This window comes from Dendropsophus ebraccatus, chromosome 9 (genome assembly GCF_027789765.1).
Source record: "Dendropsophus ebraccatus isolate aDenEbr1 chromosome 9, aDenEbr1.pat, whole genome shotgun sequence".
NCBI lineage: Eukaryota > Metazoa > Chordata > Amphibia > Anura > Hylidae > Dendropsophus > Dendropsophus ebraccatus.
Genome location: NC_091462.1, coordinates 86,236,996 through 86,260,233, shown reverse-complemented (window position 1 = coordinate 86,260,233; position 23,238 = coordinate 86,236,996). Strand labels below are relative to the sequence as shown.

General features: G+C 45.5%; 1 protein-coding gene across 1 annotated transcript in view; it reads right to left on the bottom strand.

Moving 5' to 3' along the window:
- Positions 1 to 23,238, bottom strand: part of LOC138801808 (uromodulin-like) — a 93,912-nt gene that overhangs the window by 53,953 nt on the left and 16,721 nt on the right. The window contains exons 5-10 of the mRNA XM_069984906.1: positions 22,514 to 22,691; positions 22,337 to 22,435; positions 21,509 to 21,556; positions 20,746 to 20,760; positions 19,825 to 20,619; positions 2,929 to 3,030 (exon numbers count right to left, since the gene is read on the bottom strand). Of these exons, the coding sequence (XP_069841007.1) occupies positions 2,929 to 3,030; positions 19,825 to 20,619; positions 20,746 to 20,760; positions 21,509 to 21,556; positions 22,337 to 22,435; positions 22,514 to 22,691 (1,237 nt within the window). The remainder of the gene's footprint in view (positions 1 to 2,928; positions 3,031 to 19,824; positions 20,620 to 20,745; positions 20,761 to 21,508; positions 21,557 to 22,336; positions 22,436 to 22,513; positions 22,692 to 23,238) is intronic.

The following is a 23,238-nucleotide window of genomic DNA, read 5'->3' as shown; positions in this document are numbered from 1 at the left end:
CTGCGTCTGAGGCGCAATTGTTCCTCGCGCTCAGACTTTGAAACTGAAAAAAGTGATCTAAAAAGACGTTTTCTGAGTAGGGGGTACCCTAATGAGGTCATAAATCAAGCAATGGAGGTGGCTTCTGTCACTGAGAGGTCTGAACTCCTGGTACCTAAAAAGGTAAAAGGAGGTAAGAATGAGACTATGAGAGTGATTGGCACCTACGATAGCGCGCCTAGGGAAGTAAGAACAGTTCTGGGGAAATACTGGGACATTCTGCGCATGGATCCTGTCTTAAAGGAGGTAATACCATCATACCCAGCGATTACCTATCGCAAGGGGAGAAGCATTGGAGACAGAATAATCCATAGCCATTTTGTCCCAGTGAAAGATGGTACTTGGCTTCCAAAGCCACCGAATGGCTGCTTTCCCTGTGGATCCTGTTCTGCATGTGAAGTTATACAAAAAAACAAAAAATTCTCCTCCTCGACTACGGGGGAGGAGTTTGAGATAAGAGACTTCGTAGGCTGCCGAACGCGAGGTGTGATCTATAAGGCAAGATGTACATGCCCTCTTGATTATGTAGGGAAAACAATAAGAGAGTTTAGGAAGAGAGTTCAGGACCATATCGGTAATATCAGGAGAAATGAGAACACGCCCATTGCAAAACATATGAATGAGGTCCATAATGGTAATTTGAGAGAGATATCGTTTGTGGGCATTGAAAAAGTGCGCCCTCCCAGACGCGGCGGCGACTGGGATAAAATGATTCTCCAAAAGGAATGTCGCTGGACTTTCAGACTCAAAACTGTAAGTCCTCTGGGTCTTAACGAACAAATTAGTTATGCCTGCTTTTTGTAGGTACCACACTAGCTTGGTGGGGGTTTTCTATATGTAATATACATCTCCATTTGTCTAAACATGTACCAGCCATGACCTGCCACATTTATTACTATTATTTGTGTTAAACAGACACATCATTATTGCTTCTCATTTGCTTTAGCTCTGATTTAGTTATGTGTGTTTGGTTTGATCTATCTTAATTTTTGAGACTAACACTGCAGTCATACCTTCTGGGATAGTGCAATATGATGATGTTACTTGGGGTCTATGTAGTTTGACTTTTGTCATAAATGGTTTATCTATAGGTTGTGTGATTGTACACAGCGGTAGGGTAAGGTGGATAATTATCTGCTTTTTATCTTTTAACTCTGACCCGACTGGTTTGTTGATACTTACAATTATCATCTTTATTAGTTGCACTTCACCTAAAAAGGTACGGGATGGTTGAATAGATATGCGTTCCAACCTACGTTACTCTGCGTTCCAAATCTGGTATCAGCTGACTGGGACGCATGAGTCGTGATCAGGTGATCACTACGTAGCTCTGATGAAATGAGTCTTTCAGTCACGTAACGGGGGCGGGACAACCTGGAAGTGCAGATAGCACTTGGATGCACTAGCTGCGATCAGGTGACTACTACGTAGCCGTGACGGAATGAGCTCCCCAGTCACGTGACGGAACAACCCGGAAGTACTGTTAGTAAGACTGGAATACATCACACGTGGGGGCTATAGCAACATTGAAGCAAGATAGTTATCAGGTGTGTATCCGCAACCCAGAAGGGGCGGAGCTATGTGTATTTAAACCAGTATGTGTGTATACTAGTAAGGGGACGCCATACGCGCGGCTGGCACCATACGTGCAGTCTTTACCCTTCCCTTTTCTTCTTTGTTTAGTGGCACTCTAATATCTTTTGGATCCCCTGATGATTCCCCCTACGGGAGATGAAATGCATTGGGACGCAGCCACGTATTTTAGTAGGGTTTAACTAGGGACCCTAGGAGTGAGTGTGGCGGAGTCGCCCTTTTTAGGGCGGGAGCTCTGTCTGGAGGGACAGATCTAATAGGGTGTAATAGGACAGTGTCAGGGACCGGCTGCCCTATCTCCCATTTGTGTATACACTTCACTGTGTTTTCTCCCATTCACCTCACCGGGAGATCTCAGCCGCCTACGTGGAGTTCATTCAAGATCAAGGACAGCTATGGCGATGTGAATGATCCACGGCCACTCCAGTTATCCCGACTCAGCAGCCACCGTTGAGCGGTAAGATAAATATTTTCCTAGTTTCGGCACTGTTTGGTTCATATCTGGTTTTCATTTTTTGGTTAGTTATTTTTAATGAAGATTATTAAAAGTTACATTTTAGATCTTTTTTATATACCCTATCTCAGTGAATCTTGTTGGTTATCTGTTAGGCGTTCTTTGTGGCACTATTTTTGGATTTATATTTTATTTTAGAACTGAAAAAAAAAGTACATAAAATTGCCCAGTAACCTTTTTTATTTTCCTGTCTCCAAGGCTAATTGCGGGCCATCTTTTTTTTTTACACTATGATCTGTAGTGTTCATTAATACAATTGTCTATAACTGGCTTTTTGATCACTTTATATTTCATTTTTCTAGGATGTGATAAAAAAATAAGCAATTTTGACCCGATACTATGGGATATACAGATCAAGGCAGTAGATATGTACTACAATTATCCATTAGATCTGTTCTGTATTGCTAAAGCCTGCTGTACCATCAATGACGTGCCCCTGTACTTCCAGAATTATCAGCAACATTTTAACTAAAACAGCTAGCAATGGAAACCACTTTTTGTTGTCTTATAGTCATAACGGTTGTCTGCTGGGAGCCGCCAGATATAGAAAAAGCCTGAAACCGCCACCCCACCCCACCCCCGCCCACCCCAAACTATGATGTAACTTCCACTGTCCAGAAGAATAAGTAAGTAGGTAAGTAGGTATTTGGGAGGATTTTAGGGATTGCGTCATTTATATGAGTGGCTCAGTGGTTCGTCATCATATGCAGGGGGCCACTACTTTTCAAGAGTAAATGTTTCTCCAGGAAGCACATGTAACACATTATTAATGACAGACTTACCAGCTACTTTATATTTGTCTGTGCAGTAACATCCATAGCTGCCATCTCTTAGCTGCCATTGTTCATCTGTTGGGCATGTCATGGTATCATTTGTTGTAGGATCTGAATAAACAAAAGTGAAATTATACCTCAACAATCTCAGGGTGGACACCACAGGAAGACACCGGAGTAGTAACTCTAGTACCCTATAGTTTCCCTTTAAGACACCACACCTGTCCACGGGTTGCATCTGGTAAAGTAGTTTAGCTTTTTTAGGGTACGTTCACACTTACCGAATCCACAGCTGATTTTCTGCTGCGGATCCGCAGCGGATCCGCAGCAGATTTCATTTAAATAACTGAACACAGAATCAAATCTGCACAATCAAATCTGCTGCGGATCTGCTGCAGATCTGCTGCGGATCCTGTAGGTGTGAACGCACCCTTAAAGTGAATATCGGTTTAAATGCACATACACCTTCAATAACTGTCAGTTATTTATCTCCTGTCCTCTTTACTGAGAAGATATTGTGGGAAAGGAAAGGAAAGATTAGGAAAGCGGAGAGGAGAAATCTAGTGATTGAGAGAGAAATATAGAGAGGGCGAAAGATAGATAGATTAGGCATAGGACAGAAAAGGGTGCACGGAACCAAAACGTGCAGTACAGATATACAAGTCCTATACTTCTGATAGTGTGTATATCACATCCGTCTTTTCCTGAGAGACTAAAATACCTGGTTCAGGTGTATAGCATTGTATCTTAAAAAAAAGTGCTATATACTGAATTTATATACTTGGACCCTTACTCCTGCCTGGCCTCCATGTTGGCTACTGCTGATCCTGCCTGCCCTCCATGTTGACTACTGTTGCTTCTGCCTGGCCTCCATGTTGGCTACTGCTGATCCTGCCTGCCCTCCATGTTGGCTACTGCTGATCCTGCCTGCCCTCCATGTTGGCTACTGCTGATTCTGCTTGGCCGCCATGTTGGCTACTGCTGCTCCTGCCTGGCCTCCATGTTGGCTACTGCTGCTCCTGCCTGGCCTCCATGTTGACTACTGCTGCTCCTGTTCTGGCCTCAAATGACTATTGCTGGACCTCCACTGGCCTCCAATGACTACTGCTGCTCCTTCACTTCATTTGTGACCTTTTTCCTGCATAGACCCTGTAATTGTGAATTTCCTGCATAGACCTGTAATGGTGAATTTCCTGCATAGACCCTATAATGGTGAATTTCCTGCATAGACCCTGTAATGGTGAGTTTCCTGCATAGACCCTGTAATGGTGAATTTCCTGCATAGACCCTGTAATGGTGAATTTCCTGCATAGACCCTATAATGGTGAATTTCCTGCATAGACCCTGTAATGGTGAGTTTCCTGCATAGACCCTGTAATGGTGAATTTCCTGCATAGACCCTGTAATGGTGAATTTCCTGCATAGACCCTATAATGGTGAATTTCCTGCATAGACCCTGTAATGGTGAGTTTCCTGCATAGACCCTGTAATGGTGAATATTGAAATCTAAAAAAAAAATTGACTTTGACAGATCGAAAAGATAATGATATTACTGACATGTAGAGCCCTAAATTCAACCAAATACACTACCCCTGTATCATACAGATGTTTTAAACTATAAAATCCGAAGAAATCCAAAATTCGGTCGGACCGAACTTTCCGAAAAAGTCTGAAAGTCCAGTCGGACCGAACTTTTGAAACAAACTTGACAAACATGACAGCTGCATTTAAGTCCTCCACAGGCCTTTGCCTGGGGTCTAGTGGCTGGACCCGCCCCCCCCCCCCCCCTCACGCGCGATGCGATCGCATAGGGGGGATCCCTTCTGCTTACCGGCCCGGGCCTTATCATTGGAATATCGCTGATCCTGGCTCAGTATTCTATTAATCTGGTCTATAAGAGGCCAGACCAATAGAGCACCGATTTCATTGATCTATGCTGTATAATGCAAACTACACTGATCTCTATGAGAGATCTGTGCAGTTATATTAGAAGTCCCCCAGGAAGATTTCTAATTAATGTATAAGTTTTTTAATAAAAAGTGTTTTTATTAATAAAAGATTGTGAGCCCTAATGGGGACAGGGAGCAATAATTGGCAAAACTATGTAAAGTGCTGCGGAATCTGTGTTCGCTATACAAATAAAATCATTATTAAAAGCATTATTATAAAAATCCCCATCCCCTAACAAAAGTCTGAATCACCCCCCTTTTCCCATTTTATAAATAAAGATAAATAAATAAGCGAAAATCATTATGTTAATTTGTTTTCCCTGAGACCCATTGGCATCACAACATATGGGGTATTATCGCCCCTGCAAACCCCTGGGACGAAGGAATTTTAATGAAAAAAATAAGTAAAACTTTTATTCCCCTCCTCCAGGAAGTATAATAAGCCCCACCTCCCCACACACCTCAGTCAATTATAACGAATAGGGCGGGTGTCTTGTGATGCCAATGGGTCTCAGGGAAAACAAATTAACATAATAATTTTTGCTTTCCTATCGTCCCATTGGCATCACAACATATGGGGAACTAGCAAGCATGATCCTTATTGGGTGGGTTAACAATAACAGCAGCAGAGAGTACAGATTTTGCAAATACAGTTCTTGCTGAACAGATAGATTCCATCTATAGTGGTTGACAAAGGTAGACAGTGATGACCAGGTAGCCGTCTGGCATATGTCCTCAAGCGGCACAAATGCCCGCTCTGGCTAACTAGAGGCTACTGCCCTAGTAGAATGAGCTCTAGTGAACTCAGGTGGAGATAACTCAGCCGAAGTATAGCAAAGGACGATGGAATCACAGATCCATCGAGATATGGTAGGCTTTGACGCTCTTTTTCCTTTGTTCTTCCCAGCGAAAAGAACAAAAAAAATGTCTTCCTTACGGAATGTGCTTACTCTATCCAGGTATATCCTGATAGATCTGGAAACGTCCAACAGCGAGAGATTTAATTCATCTTCAACCGAAGATACAAGAGAAAAAAACTGGGAGAACCACCGACTGGTTAATGTTGGAATAAGACGCCACTCTAGGGAGGAATCCTGGAAGAAACTTCAGAATAACTTTATCCTGAGAAAAAACAACATAAGGGGGGGGCAGAACCAAGCGCTTGGAGCTCCCCTACCCTCTTGGCAGAAGTGATCCCCAAAAAAAGGCAACTTTAAAGGAAAGGAATTTGAAGTCTGTTTCTTCCAATGGCTTAAATGGAGGGAGGCATAAGCGCCTCAACACTAGGGACAAGTCCCAAGTGTCTACCTGTTTCACCAGATTAGGTCTTAGTCTGGTTACGGCTTTAACAAAGTTTTTTATTTCCAGGATTTGAAAGAGACGCCAATTCATGTAGGCAGATAAAGGAATTCTAGTAACTGTGGAGTAGACGGTTTCATTGGATCGATCTCTTTAGAAGAACACCAGGCCTGAAAAATCTTCCAAATCCGAAGATAGGTTTTATTTGTGACACTGCTACGTGCATGAGAAAGAGTATGCAAAACCCTGCATTTAATATGGTCCTTCTAGCCTCCAAGCTGTCAAGCTGAGGTTGGCTAGATCCCTGCACAGATGATGTCCCTGGGATATCAGATCTTGATACAGAGGAAGTTTCCAAAAATCCCCTCTGCTAATATTCATGAGCAGGGTGAACCACGACCTCTTCGGCCAGAAGGGTGTCACGATTATTACTGTTGCCTGATCCAACCGGATCTTCGTCAGAACTGTGGGAATCATGGCGATCGGTGGAAAGATGTAGGCTAGTTGAAACGTCCACGGTATTGTCATAGCATTGACTACGGTCGGGTTGTCCGACGTATACAGGGAACAAAACCTCATCAGTTTGGCTTTGTTTGCTGATGCCATGAGATCTATTTGAGGAAGTCCCCATCTGTGTGTTATTTGAGTGAACACTCTCCTCGAGAGAGACCACTCCCCTGGGACCATAAGTCCTCGACTTAGTCGATCCGCCAGAGTATTGTGTATACCTCTGATATGAATGGCAGATAACCTGGTCACCCTGGTTTCTGCCCATGTGAAAATCTTCTCCACCTCCTTGAGAAGCAAAGGAGATCTGGTACCTCCCTGCTTGTTCAGGTAAGCAACACAGGCAATGTTGTCTATCCTGATCCTCACTGCTTTGTGGATTATAACTGGAGAGAAATGGAGAAGAGCAAGATAAATTGCTCTGAGCTCTCTTATGTTGGAAGGAAGACTGGACTCTAGTGGGTTCCAAACTCCTGAGACTGTGTTGTCTAATAGATAGGCTCCCCGTCCTGTGCCCGAAGCGTCCGTCGTTATGGTGACCCAATGTGGCTCTAAAATCAAAAATCCATGTTTGACTTGCCTCCACCACATTAGGGATTGTCTTTTTCGTGTAGACAGGGCATGCATTGCATCCAGATCATCTAGTCTCCAGTTCCAGGCTGATAGAACTTCCGTCTGTAGGAATCTCATGTGCCACAGCGCCCAAGGAACTGCATCCGCTGCTGAGGTGAGGAGTCCTAGGAACCTCATTAAGGTTCTTATGGAGACCTGACGAGGAGGAATAAGAAATTGAGCACCTGCCTGGATACGTTCTACTCGGGGAGTTGATAGAAATAATTTAATTTGTGCGAAATCTATTAGAAATCCCAGAAACACCTTGGTCCTGGATGTCCGATTTCTCGTGGTTGATCCCATCCTAGCTGTTGAAGTATGTCCTGGACATAATTCAACTGATGATTCAGAAGATTCTGAGTCTGAGCCATAATCAACCAGTCGTCGAGGTATGAGATGATCTTTATCCCCTGTAACCGGAATAGGACCATCATGGCCGACACTATTTTTGTAAAGATGAAGGGAGCAGAGGTTATCCCGAATGGGAGAACTCTGAATTGCAAGTGTCTTACCTGACCCTGTAGTTGGATGGCGATCCTTAGGTACTTCCTGTGTGCTTTCAGAATTGGAACATGGAGATAAGCAACTTGTAGATCTATTGATGCCATAAAATCCCCTTCTTGGAGGATTGATCTTACCGATTTTATATTTTCCATGCGGAATTTCTTCTTTATTATGAATGTATTTAGATACCGCAGATCTTTATTAAGCCTCCACCTTTCGGATGGCTTGGGCACGAGAAATATGGGAGAGTACACGCCTTGACCAATCTCTGATGGAGGAACGTCTTCCAATGCCTGTATGGATAAGAGGTGAAGAATATCTTTCTCTAGAACTGTCTGTTTCTCTGGTTTTAGCTTTCGTGAGAGATGAAACCTTGGAGGAGGAAGAAGAGAGAAATGAAGGACATAACCACTGCGGATAAAGTTTACTATCCACTGATCCTTTAATAACGTTTCCCAAGCTGGGAGATACAAAGTTAGACGCCCCCCCACCGGGGTGCTTCTGGCGTCAAAAATTGGGTTTTTTATTGGTGTACTTATTTTGCTGCTTGCCAGGACCTCTTCTTGAATAATTCTTTCCTCTTCCTCTGTACTAGAATCCCACGCTGTGGTGATTTAGCTCTACGAAAGGAATCCCGAGTCTTGTAGGATAGAGGAAGTGATTTCCCTTTCTTATCTGACATCTCTTCCATTAGTTTGTCAAGTTCTGTGCCAAATAATCTCCCTGGTTGAAATTCCATGTTACATAGTTGAAACTTTGAATTTGCGTCTCCAAACCAGGGTCTTAACCATAATGCTCTCCTACCTGCAGTGGAGAGAGCCATAGTCTTGGAGGCTAGACTTGTCCCCTGGGATGCTGCATCACAGAGAAAATCTATGGCCATGTTTACCTTTTTGAAGGAGCGAAGGATCTTATCCCTGCTTACTCCAGATTCCAAGTTCTTTTGGACTTTAGCCAGCCAACGTCTGAGGCTTTTAGAAACCTCAAATGAGGATATGGAAACCGCCCCTTGGCAGCGGCCGCAGTATAAGATCTCTTGAAGGCCACCTTGACCCTTTTGTCCATAGGGTCTCTGAGGTTTGAACCATCCTCCGCAGGTAAGACCATGCGCTTGGATAGTTTGGCAATGGCTGTATAAACTTTTGGAGGTTCCATCCACTCCTTACATTGTTCCTCCTTGAGGACATATAAGGTTTTGAACCTCTTACTCAAGACCGGAGCTTTTTCCGTTTTTCTACATTCCGTTTGTAACATACTCATTGACGTCTCTCCAACATGAAAAGCCCTAGGCTTTTTATTGGAGGACTGACCTTCCTCTAATTCTTCCGGATGAATCTCTGCCTGTACCGCCTTACGTAGCTTGTAGATTCTATCAGTGGTAAAGTACCCCTTAAACAGTTCTTTCTCATCTTCAGATATAGAAGAAGAATCTGAAGAAAAGGAGGATTTCTCTTGCTGGATTACAGAGTGTACCGACCCAGGCTGAGAAGTGGAAGGAGAGATACTCCGTTTATTCCTTTTCTTAGAACAAGGCTGAACAACCTCTCTTGCAGCTAGAGATTTCTGTACATAGTCCTTGACCCATATGACAACGTCCTGAATGTCAGGTTCCTCATTAGGCTTAGGCTTAGGTCTGCAAGACTCACAGCGAAGGTATTCATAGCCGTCCGGCAGAGGAGTCTCACAATCAGCACAAGCAAAATGCTTTCTTTTTCCAGATCTTTTGCTGGATGGACTGGTCTCCATTTCAGACATTTAGTAGATGAAAATAGAAAGCCGGATTCACGCTCTGTATAAACTTTCTGCAAAGACAGAAAACTGGGATACAGCACCCAAGATCGAACTGATCAGACCTGTCTGCTGGCATCCTGGTTCGCCTTATATGCAGCTCTGGAGCGCCGGCACGCCCGCACGGCGAGCCGCGACCAGAACCAGAAGTGACGCACTGCTGACTCGGCACTGACACGCAAGCGCGTCATGCGTTCTACAGCCCGGCAGAAATACCGGAAGTGACGCAACGTCGTGAATGGAACGCAAAATGCGTTCCAAGAGTAAAATCATAACAAAGTAAAGATAGAAGAGAAAACCGGGCCCGAAACCCGGGACCTTAGCTACTGGCCTGCAACTGGATCCTGCGGTGGATACCTGGCACCAAGGAATCCACAGGTACCTAGAAAGATAAGGAGGAGGGACAGAGTCCCCTAGGGATAACAGAAACGAAGTGAAAAAAGACTGAAGTGTGTGGGGAGGTGGGGCTTATTATACTTCCTGGAGGAGGGAAATAAAAGTTTTACTTATTTTTTTTCATTAAAATTCCTTCGACCCCGGGGCTCGCAGGGGCGATAATACCCCATATGTTGTGATGCCAATGGGACGATAGGGAAACATATTTGGTATCACCACATGCGTAATTGCCCAAACTATTAAATTATTTCATTCCTGATCTTGCACATTGAAGGGCGTAAGCGCAAAAACCCGCCAAAATGCAAAATTGCGCTTTTTTGGTTGCATAAAATCCAGAATAATTGTAATCAAAAGCGATCAAATAGTCGCATATACAAAATCAAAGTACTGATAGAAACTACAGATTATGGAGCAAAAAATAACACCTCACACAGCCCCATAGACCAAAGGATAAAGGTTATACAAGTTACATATTGTTGTAATCGTACCGACTTGAGGAATATATATAACATGTCAGTTTTACCATAGGACGAACAGCGTAAAAACGACCCGTCCAAAATAAAAAAATTTAGTTTTATTTTTCAATTTCACATATAATTTTTTTCTGGTTTCACAGCGTATTTTTTGCAAAACTTAAGTCTGCCATTGCAGAGTAGGAGGAAAAATGAAAATTGGCTCCATCATTAAGGGGTTAAAGTACAACTCTGGCTTAACAAAAAAAAAAAAAAAACACATTCACCTTATATTTATACCATCCTTTCGGTAACGATCGAAGATTGAATCTCCCACCGGCCGTGTCCCCATCATCTCTGGCGGGTGTCTTCGGATCTCCCTCACTTCCAGGTTGCAGTAAAGTGAATGAGAGAGAAAAGGCTGCTGGTGGGCATTAGTAATGAGCGAGTACTAAAATGCTCGGGTGCTCGTTACTCAAAACGAATATCTCCCGATATTCGAGTGCTCGTTTCGAGTAACAAACCCCATTGAAGTCAATGAGAGACTCAAGCATTTTTTGAGGGGACTCAGGTTCAGTAGAGGGAAGGTCGTGTGAAAACCTGTCAACTTCAGAAATTGATGGAAACACAACAGAAATGGACAGGAAACAGCAGGGGCAGCATGTATGCATGCCTCTGAGGCTGCCTAATGGCACCATTATGCCTAATTCTGTGCAACAGCCTGGTTAAAACAGAGGTAGGCATATGGACCACCCAAAAACTCAGCCTGACACAGCATGGCGGTGAGAACAGAGGTAGAAGGTAGAAGCGGTAGCCAGTTAGCCTTCCAAAAATTATACCAGACCTAGCATGGCATTGAGCACACAGAGAATCCTTAAAAGTGAGCGAGAAAGCATGTGAGCCTCCCAAAATTTAGGGCACAAGCAGCATGGCATTGAGCACACAGAGAACCATTACAAGTGAGTGAGGAAGCAAGTGAGCCTCCCAAAAATTAGGCCAGACACAGCAGGGCCATGAACACACAGATAACCATTACAAGTCAGCGAGAAAGCAAGTGAGCCTCCCAAAAATTGGAGTGAGTCCAGGGGCTGGGATATGTAGTGGACATGAACCCGGGTGCTGACAGCTAACTGGCTAGGCCAGTTGTCAGTCAGCACTCACCATCAAGGGTACACTTGATGCCTCTCGACCGGGGGTGGTGAGGCCCCGGCCACGGCTACACAAAAAAATTAAACAGCAGGCTGGTTGGCAGGGGCGCGATTGACGGGCCCCCGGCAACCAGTCCCTCTCCTCCGCAGACGTAGTGTGGCGTCAGAGTGAGGAAGCAATTGAGCCTCCCAATAATTAGGCCAGACCCTGCATGGCGGAAGAAGACTTGGCAGTTGGCTGAGAATTGTAGGAAGAGGAGGAGGAGAGGAGATACCAAGAATCTTCATGTTCAGCAGCTTTCCCCGGGTGGACAGTTGAATTCAGGTGAAATCCAGGCGAAATCCAGGGTTTGTTCATTTTTATAAATGTCAGCCTGTCAGCGCTGTCAGTGGACAGGCGGGTGCGTTTATCAGTGATGATGGTACCAGCTGCACTGAAGACCCGCTCTGAAAACACGCTAGCAGCAGGGCAGGCCAGCACCTCCAAGGCGTAAAGCACCAGTTGGGGCCACGTATCAAGCTTTGAAACCCATCAGTTGTAAGTAGCAGAGTGATCGAAAAGGACGGTGGTATGGTCAGCAAGGTACTCCATCACCCTCTTCCTGAAGGCTTCCCCCCTACTCTGTCTAGACTGGGGACGGTTGACATAGTCTTGTTGGGGTGCCAGGAAACTGTCTAAGGCCTTGGAGAGTGTTCCCCTGCCCCTTTAAAAGCTGCCTGCTCCACCGCTCCTTTCCCCGGCTCTTTAGCCCACAGAACTACGTCCTCTGGCGTTAGTGGTGTCAGATGGGAAGTACATTTTCAGCTTCTGTACCAGGGCCTGTTGATATTGATTCACTCTCATACTGCGTTCCTCTGCAGGAATGACAGAAGAAAAGTTTGGTTTCTACCAAGGGTCCAGGAGAGTGAACACCCAGTAATCTGTGTTGTCCAAAACCAGTAGTCAACATGGATGCCAGTTAAGGACCAGCAGTAGTCAAAATGGATGACAGTTAAGGCCCAGCAGTAGTCAAAATGGATGCCAGTTAAGGCCCAGCAGTAGCCAACATGGATGCCAGTTTAGGCCCAGCAGTAGTCAACATGGATGCCAGTTAAGGCCCAGAAACAAAAATGCAAGGGCAGGCACACCAGTAGTCAACATGGATGCCAGTTAAGGCCCAGCAGTAGTCAACATGGATGCCAGTTAAGGCCCAGCAGTAGCCAACATGGATGTCAGTTAAGGCCAAGCAGTGGCCAACATGGAGGCAAGGGCAGGCACACCAGTAGTCAGCAGTAGTCAACATGGATGCCAGTTGACTTTTGGAAATGCGCACAGATGCGGTGCACCTTGTTGAGCAAGTCAGCCACATTAGGGTAAGTTTTAAGGAACGGCAGCAACATTAGGTTGAAGATGTGGGCCAGGCATGGTACATGTGTGAGGCTGCCGAGTTGCAGAGCTGCCACCAGGTTCCGCCCCTTGTCACAGGCAACCAAGCTCACTGCTAATTACACACGAACCCGGGTGCTGACAGCTAATTGGCTAGGCCAGCTGTCAGTCACCATCAAGGGTAGACCTGATGCCTCTCGACCGGGGGTAGTGAGGCCCCCACCACGGCTAGACCGAAAAAAACTAAAATAAAACAGCTGGCTGGTTGGCGGGGGCACGATCGGCGTGCCCCCGGCAACCAGTCCCGCTCCTCCGCAGATGTAGTGTGACGCCAGAGCATGGCAGTGAGGACACAGAACAATACAGTCTGCTTAATAGGCCACGGAATTTGATCAAATACACTTTCAATCCTTTAAAGAGTCTCAAAGAGACGGCAAGTGCGGTAGCCTATGTATTAAAAAGACCTGGTCAATCCTGCCTTCAAAAAGGCTACTACAACATCCAAGGAAGGAAAGAAGCTACTGGTGAAAGGCCTGGCCAATCCTGCCTTCAAAGAGGCTACTACGACAGCCAAGAAAGGAAAGAAGCTACTGGTGAAAGGCCTGGCCAATCCTGCCTTCAAAAAGGCTACTACAACAGCCAAAAAAGGAAAGAAGCTACTGGTGAAAGGCCTGGCCAATCCTGCCTTCAAAAAGGCTACTACAACGGACAAGAAAGGAAAGAAGCTACTGGTGAAAGGCCTGGCAAATCCTGCCTTCAAAAAGGCTCCTACAACAGCCAAGAAAGGAAAGAAGCTACTTGTGAAAGGCCTGGTCAATCCTGCCTTAAAAGCGGCTAAAACATCCAAGGAAGGTAGAAGGTGCTGTTCATCAGTTTGAGCACCGCACGCTGACGCTTACCCACGGCAGTGCTGCTGCTGAGCCTAAAACTAAAATAGCCGGATTAGGGCTAGATTTTGCCTCACACCCTCATGCAGTTTTGCTTGAGAGGCATCTCTTTGGAGGTAGGGACGAAGAATAACAATACAGTAGTGATGAGCGAATAGTGAGATATTCGAATTTTCGATATTCGTACGAATATCCTGCGAATATTCGAATATTCGATCGAATATTCGATCCCATTAAAGTCTATAGGAACAAGTATTTGATTAGTGAAAAACATCTATTTGACCATTTGAAGGGTAAAACCGGAAGCTGGGGGATTTCAACGCTTATCGAATATTTATCGAATATTCGCGGGATATTCGTGCGAATATCGAATATTCGAATATCTCACTATTTGATCGAATATCTATTCAATTGAACAGTATTCGCTCATCACTACAATACAGTCTTATTAAGAGGCCCCGTAATTTGATTTGAATGATTCAATCCTTTAAAGAGTCTCTAAGAGAGGGCAAGTGTCTATTAAAAAAAAACCTGGTCAATCCTGCCTTTGAGAAGGCTACAACATCAATATGGACCAGGACCACAAATCATTTGGTACGAAATGGACAAAACAATGAGGCAAAATTAGGGACGCCAGTAAACCAAAGGCCCAGCAGTAATCAACGTGGATGCCAGTTAAGGCCCAGCCAAAAGGAGGCAAGGGCAGGCACACCAGTAGTCGACATGGATGCCAGTTAAGGCCCAGCCAAAAGGAGGCAAGGGCAGGCACACCAGTAGTCAACATGGATGGCAGAGGTAGGCATATGGACCACAAATCATTTGGTTTGAAATGGACTAAACCGAGGTTGACATCTGGCATTCCACAATGGCTCTGCATTGCTGGTAAACCCTGGCTACCATCTGGAAGGTGGAATTCCACCTCGTGGGCACGTCGGCCACGGCTAGACAAGAAAAAATAAAATAAAACAGCTGGCTGGTTGGCGGGGGCGCGATCGGCGGGCCCCCGGCAACCAGTCCCGCTCCTGTAGCAGTTGGGGTAACATTCCCTGCATCACGTGACTCCCCACTCCTACCCCCACCACCCTTTCGATTTTCAATTTGAATGTAGCAGTTGGGGTAACATTCCCTGCATAATGTGACTCACCACCTCTCCCCCCACCGCTTTTTGAATTTGAAATTGACTTTGATCCTTGAGGATCTGGCAATTGTCTCACCATTACAAGTGAGTGAGGAAGCAACTGAGCCCACCCAAAAATTGGAGTGAGTCCAGGGGCTGGGATATGTAGTGGACATAAACCCGGGTGCTGACAGCTAACTGGCTAGGCCTGCTCTCACTCACCACTCACCATCAAGAGTACACTTGATGCCTCTCGACCGGGGGTGGTGAGGTCCCGGCCCCGGCTAGACAAGAAAAAATAAAATAAAACAGCTGGCCGGTTGGCAGGGGCGCGATCGGCGGGCCCCCGGCAACCAGTCCTGCTTCTCCGCAGACATAGTGTGACGTCAGAGCATGGCAGTGAGGACACCGAGAACCATTAGAAGTGATACAGAAGCAATAAAGTGTAGTGCCCACTAGTTTAGGGGGGGCTGGACGGTTCAATCTGGTATTGGTGTGAACTATACACACTCTGACACCCCCTTTCAATCAGCAGTAAAGTTCTATGTATGATGTACTACAAATCCCAGCAATACAGTGTAGTACACACTAGTTTAGGTGGTGCTATCTGGTATGGGCACCAACTGTACACACTTTGTCACCCCAATACAATGAGCAGTGAAGTAAGTTCTATGCAGGATGCACTACAACTCCCAGCTATACAGTGTAATGCACACTAGTTTAGGTGGTGCTATCTGGTATGGGCACCAACTGTACACACTGTCACCCCAATACAATGAGCAGTGAAGTTCTATGCAGGATGCACTACATATCCCAGCTATACATTGCAGTACACACTAGTTTAGGGGGGGCTTGACGGTGCTATCTGGTATGGGCAACAACTGTACACACTTTGTCACCCCAATACAATAAGCAGTGAAGTAAGTTATATGCAGGATGCACTACAAATCCCAGCTATACAGTGCAGAACACAAGTTTAGGGGGGGATTGACGGTGCTATCTGGTATGGGCAACAACTGTACACACTTTGTCACCCCAATACAATGAGCAGTGAAGTAAGTTCTATGCAGGATGCACTACAACTCCCAGCTATATAGTGCAGTACACCAGGACCACCAGCCCCCAAATAAAAAAGGAGTACACTGAGCACTTCTTAGAGATCTGTATGCAACACCTAATGTCCCCTTTCTGCCAGCAGCAGGTCACCACAGTGTGCTGGTTAAATCGCGGTAGCAGCACTGCAACTCCCAGCCAGCCGTCTGTAGTAATAGTATTAATAAAAGCTTTTAAGCCCTGAAAAGGTCTGTTTGTTTGTATTGCTAGTATATACCCTGCCTACTGGAACGCTAAATCCTACACTCACGCTCTCCCTGACCAGCAGCAGCTGTGTCCCTGATCTCTCACAGCATGCATCTGAAGCTAGCACTGCCGGCGCAGAGTTTTATATGGCAGGGTCATCTGATCTGGGCAACCAATTGCTGCTATCGACATGTATGGGTCCCACGTCATGGCAGGATGTATCAAAGAGTCTCCTGCATGTTTATTGGCTGCGAAATAGCGCGCAAACTTACAGGAAACGGAAGATGAGATTTCCTCGAGTATCGCAAGATGCTCGTCCGAGTAACGAGTACCATCGAGTACACTAATACTCGATCGAGTACCAAGTTTGGACGAGCACGTTCGTTCATCTCTAGTGGGCATGCGTGCTGGCAAACTTTGCATTGGCTGGAGTGCATCTCATGGCTTCCATGGGAAGTCATGGGATGCACTCCAGTCAATAAAAAAGGCTGCCAGTGTGCATGCCCACCAGCACCCTTTTGTCTTCTATTTACTTTAGAGGAAGACACTGAGGAGGAAGAAGACTAGACCCGCTCTCCACTCTGACAACACTGACACAATATGGCGCTGGGCAGGGGCGTTGCTAGGGTCCTAAAACATCCGGGGCCCGGGCCCTCTGAGTGCCGTCATAAGCGCTTAGCGAAGGAGCCCGATGCAGAAGCTAGTAACCCCAATGACTGCTCAATTAGTCCTGCTCTATTGCCTCCACTCTTAATAACTGTGGCTAAGCAGGCACAGACAGCTCCTTCACAGCTCCCCCTGTACACACAGCCTCTGGGAGGTCTGCCCTAGCTCCTATCCTCTAGGCCAGTGTTTCCCAACCTTTTCTACCTCGGGGAACTCCTACCAGATAACGTTCTACAAAATGCAAAAACCTCATTCAGTGACTCACAGGTGACGTCTTCTTTGATCTGAGATGTTCTCTTTCCCTTTTCCTCTCCATCCGGCCCAAACCACCATGATGATTTCTTTCAGTTGCAATTCATCTCTTCAGAACCTGCCAGACAAACATCTCAGGCTCTGCACTTTTCCTTCAATTTCCTTCCCTTTTCCCCTCCTATAGGCTCCCATACAGTAGTTATTCCACTACCTGGTGTCAGTGAGTAGGTAGGTAAGTATGTTGCCCCCTGTAGGTAGGATACTCTGCTGTGCCCCCAAATAGTAATAATGTCCAGTGTTGTGCCCTATAGTAACAATGCCTCCTGCTGTATTACCCCACATTGTAAAATGTCCCCCTGCTGTGTACCCTTATATAGTAATAATGCCCTCTGCTGTGCCCTATATAGTTATTATACCCCCTGCTGTACCCTCCATATAGTAATAATGCACCCTCTGCTGTGCCTCCTATGTAGTAATAATGCCTCCTGCTGTACCCTCCATATAGTAATATCCCCTCTGCTGTGCCTCCTATATAGTAATAATGCGCCTGCTGTACATACCATAGTAATAAAGTTCCCATCCTGCCTGCAATTAACCCGACCGCCATCCCCAAACACACTACCCCACCTGACCCCTTCCACCCACACACACTACCCCACCTCACCTTCTCCACCCACACACACTACCCCACCCGGCCCCCTCTTTTCCCCATGCTTCTCCCCCCCGCTTCTCTCCCCTATGCTTCTCTCCCCAATACTTCTCCCCCCTGCTTTTCTCCCCCATACTTCTTCCCCTTGCTTCTCTCCCCATACTTCTCACCCCTGCTTCTCTCCCCCATACATCTCTTCACCGTGCTTCTCTTCCCGACTTCTATCCCCCATACTTCTCCCCTGTGCTTCTCTCCCCTGCTTTTCCCCCCATAATTCTCCCCCCTGCTTCTCCCCTGTGCTTCTCTCCTCTGCTTCTCTCCCCCATCCTTCTCCCCCCACTTCTCTCTCCCATGCTTCTCCCCCCCATATTTCTCCCCCATACTTCTTCCCTGCTTCTCTCCCCCCTGCTTTTCCTCCCATGCTTCTTTACCCTGCTTCTCTCCCCCCATGCTTCTCTCCCCCATATGCTTCTCTCCCCCATGCTTTTCTCCCCCCATGCTTCTCTCCCCCATATGCTTCTCTCCCCCATATGCTTTTCTCCCCCCATGCTTCTCTCCCCATATGCTTCTCTCCACCATGCTTTTCTCCCCCCTTGCTTCTCTTCCCCCATATGCTTCTCTCCCCCCATGCTTCTCTCCCCCATATGCTTCTCTCCCCCATATGCTTCTCTCCCCCATGCTTTTCTCCCCCCATGCTTCGATCCCCCATATGCTTCTCTCCCCCATATGCTTCTCTCCCCCATGCTTTTCTCCCCCCATGCTTCTCTCCCCCATATGCTTCTCTCCCCCATGCTTTTCTCCCCCCATGCTTCTCTCCCACATATGCTTTTCTCCACCATGCTTTTCTTCCCCATATGCTTCTCTCCCCCTTTCTTCTCTTCCCCCATATGCTTCTCTCCCCCATATGCTTCTCTCCCCCATGCTTTTCTCCCCCCATGCTTCTCTCCCCCATATGCTTCTCTCCCCCATGCTTCTCTCCCACATATGCTTTTCTCCACCATGCTTTTCTTCCCCATATGCTTCTCTCCCCCTTGCTTCTCTTCCCCCATATGCTTTTCTCCCCTCATGCTTCTCTCACCCATATGCTTTTCTCCACCATGCTTTTCTTCCCCATATGCTTCTCTCCCCCTTGCTTCTCTTCCCCATATGCTTTTCTCCCCCCATGCTTCTCTCCCCCATATGCTTCTCTCCACCATGCTTTTCTCCCCCATATGCTTCTCTCCACCATGCTTTTCTCCCCCCTTGCTTCTCTTCCCCCTTGCTCCTCTCCCCCATATACTTCTCTCTCCCCCCTTGCTTCTCTCCCCCAGATACTTCTCTCCCCCGTGGTCCTCTCCCCCATATACTTCTCACCCCATACCTCTCTCCCCCTTGCTTCTCTCCCCCATGCCTCCTCACCTCCACAGTCACCTCCACCTCACCTCACCTCCACTGAGTTTCACCTACTGCCCGCTCGTAGCGGCCGCCGGATGTGCTGCGCTGCGGCGGGCCGTGGTGTACGCATCAAATCAGCGCGTGCGCCATGGCCCGCCGCAGCGGCCCCGCACTTCCGGTCTCCGCTGATTGGATTGGAGCAGCATGCACGGCGGGAGCTACGGGTGGGCAGTAGATGAGATGAGCGGCTGGCGAGGCGGGCAGCAACCGCGATCTGCGAGCCAGATGCGGCCATCAAAAGAGCCGCATCTGGCTCGCAAGACCGGGGCTGAAGAAATCCGGGGCAGCAGGCATTTTATTCGGGGCATGAGCCCCGAATAAAACTGCCTAGCGATGCCACTGGCGCTGGGAGAAGAGGACGTGGCAGAGAGTTATTAAGTATGTATGCTTCTTTCTGTTTGCAGGGGGGGGGGGGGGGGGGTGAATGGGGCCAGTTAGCTTATTAACATATTAACATACATTACAAGGTTATATAACTTTGTCCTGTGTGTTAATTAAGTTCAAAAAAAATGCCAGAGTTGTCCTTTAAAAGGAGCCTTTAATATACATAGTAGTCTGTAATACAGAAGCTATTACTTACCTGTGCAATATGAACTACAAATACCATATGGGGTTCCATTCAGTCTATACACATAATATCCTCCAGGACAGGCTTTTATCTTGATGGTTGATGACCATGTACAGCAGCCAGAAATCCAGGTGGCACAAACTGTCCGATTCACAATCCCATCTCCTACAACTGGATGTGTGCCCATCAACCACATTGAGGCTGGAGTACCACAGCTGTAAAATGGTGAGCAACTTTCTGGCATGCGAACACCCCCACTGCCAATAAAGCGATACCATCCATTTTTGGAATAGTCACAATTATATTGGTTATCATACAAATTGGATGTACTTCTCCAGGGTTCATTGAGAACAGTGTGGTTTGAACATGGATCAGAACAGGTGTAAGAGCCAAGTGATTTTATACACTCACTCCCTGGGTCACAGAATCCGTATAAACATTCATTAATTTCACAATGGAAACCATCACTATAATAACCAGAGGGGCAGTAACAGGAGTAGTTGCCGTAGGTATTGATACATAATGTCCGTGAATAGCACCTGTTTAGGTCAGGGCAATCACATTCATCTATATCGATACAGGTGCCTGCTGAGCTGGTAAAGCCACTTGGACAGTCACAGGTGAAGGAGCCAAAAGTATTACGGCAAATGCCATAAGAGCAATTATTTGACCAAGAGTAGGCACATTCATCTATATCAGAACAGTTGAAGCCATCGCCAATAAACCCTTCTTTGCAGTTGCATTTTACATAGCCAACATATTCTTCACAGGTAGCATTTGGATGACATTGTGAGCAATTTCTTGCAGCTGTAAAAAATAAAAATATAAAAATAAATATATATTTTTTTTTAAATTACTCTTTACTCATGTCACCTTATTCCTCCAACTTCAGAATATGTTATCATGCAAAAATCTGATTAATGTGATACTTACATGAAGTATTCACCGCTAAAAACAAAACAAAAAGAACAATGTGAAGTACTGTAAGTAACATTATTCATGTATAATATTATAGTAAATACACAAGAAAAACAGACACCTCCCAGTTTATTTATGTAAAGAGACTTTAAGCTGTTTTCTGAAGTTAGAAAAAAAAAGTGGTCTTTTTCCCCCATGAATAACCCCACCTTTGTCCATGGTCTGTGTCTGGTATTGCAGTATTAATTTAAATGAGGCGGATATAAAAATTAATAATCTGGGACAACCAGTTGAAGCTACACAATGCTTACAGCATGAAAGAGCATCATCCTTTTCAAGAAAAGATGATAGATAGATAGATAGATAGATAGATAGATAGATAGATAGATGAATGCAAATACTCTGCAGCACTCCAGATAAGTCGAAAAAACGTGTAGTGTCATTATTCCATCCAAACGATACACAGCAAACAAGGTAAGTGATACACAATGTTTTGGCATACCTTGCTCCATTTTCAAGGTACACCGAAACATGGAGTATCACTTACCTTCTTTGCTGTGTATCGTTTGGATGGAATAATGACACTACACGTTTTTTCAACTTATCTGGAGTGCTGCAAAGTATTTACATCTAGCTGACTTGTGATCCTGGGTCTAGGATTTGTCTGCGGGCACCCTCCTTTGCATTTTGTGCTGCTGCTCACATTATTGATTATAGATAGATAGATAGATAGATAGATAGATAGATAGATAGATAGATATTGTCAGCAGTAATATACCTGTAAACCCTTCCACTCGTACAGAGTATGGAGTTCCTGCATTTATAGCTATAGATATCCAACGTAGAAAAGAAAAGTCTGGCTCTCACCCAAGTAGCAAAAAATATCAAAATTTCTTTATTCACCAACAGCGGGTTATCATGGCGTGGACGAACACAGATCAGGCTACAGCTGTTTCGCGTTAATCACGCTTTTTCACAGCCCTGACGTCATCACGTATTACGGTCATTTATATACAGCATTAAATTTACATAATTAGCATATTTAAAATCACATGATAGCAAAAACCAAACATAGCAAATGACATAAACAATATTGACATGTAATACTTATTTGCATCGTGCATATCAAGCGAGCTTTTTCTACCAGCAGGTTCCGTGAATACCGGACCTATCATTCAGACCTAGCGGTCCGATGGCTTCCGTTTTCAGTATAAGTTCAGTCTCCTCTTGGAGTAATCGCAACTGGCGATCACCTCCAGCTGGTAGATATTTTACCTGTTTTAAACCCATAAAGCATAGATCAGAGGGATTACCATTATGCACTGTGTGAACATGGGCCATTAACTTCGGACATCCTTTACCAGTTTTTAAAGATCTAACATGTTCTGAAAAGCGCACATACATAGGGCGTATGGTCTTACCCAAATAATAAAATCCACATGTGCAAATTACCGCATATACTACGTACTTTGATTTACACGTAATGAAATCTTTTACTTCCCATTTAATGGGGCCTAGCTGAACAGTTTTCACATCATTTAAAAATTCACAGTAATTACAGTGCTTACATTTATAGTTACCCGGATCATGAGTAGCTCTACCTAGCCATTTATAGCTATAGTCCATATTCCTTGTCCAGGGTCTGTCAGCTGATACATTGATCCCCACAATTCTGAAATAATCTGTTTTAGTGGAAGTTCAGTAGCTGCACATAAGAGAAATAGACATGTAACTATATAACAAGCAAGCAGGTTATCATTATATCCAGAGTAAAGAGACTTACAGTCAGGTCCCAATACTTGTATGGAATAGATCACTCCATCTGTGGTTATGATTAGGTCTGTAAAATTTTCTGCAATAGTAAAGTTCCCAGAATTATATCCGGCATTATAATCCCCGGAGAAGAGGCGCACAGAGCTGTTGGAAGGTCTCGAAAGTGTGAAGTCCAAGTAATTGAAGACCTGGAAATAAGGTACATTATAGGGTCAAGTCAGGTATTAATTGAAAGCGTAACTGTTATGTTTTTCTTTTGTTTAGTTTTTTTGCAGAAATTAGTAGTATAAGCGATTTTAAGAAACTCTATAATAGGTTTTATTAGCCAAAAAAGCCTCTTTCTGTACTCAAGAAGCAATCTCCCAGCCCTCCCCCCCCCCCTGACTTCTTATCTGTGCATTATCAGGCAAATGTGTCTTCATTACAGAGAAGCCAGTGGAGACGGGTTCTGCTCTCTCCATTATCTCCTATGAAGGGGGGAGGGGTCAAGGGAGATGAGGGAGCAGGAAGAGGTGACATGAAGGTCAGCTGTTTGTAGACTGTCTGGACACCTAAGACGCTGGATTCAGGGGTCAGAAAGGTCAGTGCTTATCTAGGAACCTACTGAGAGAAGATTGCAAGGTGTTGTGCTGTGCAGGACTGCTCTGTGCTCAGTCACTCCTCTCAGCCCCTCCCCTCTCCATAGCCACATAATGGACACAGAAATCCTGCTTCTTCTGATGTGAGAGGGCAGCT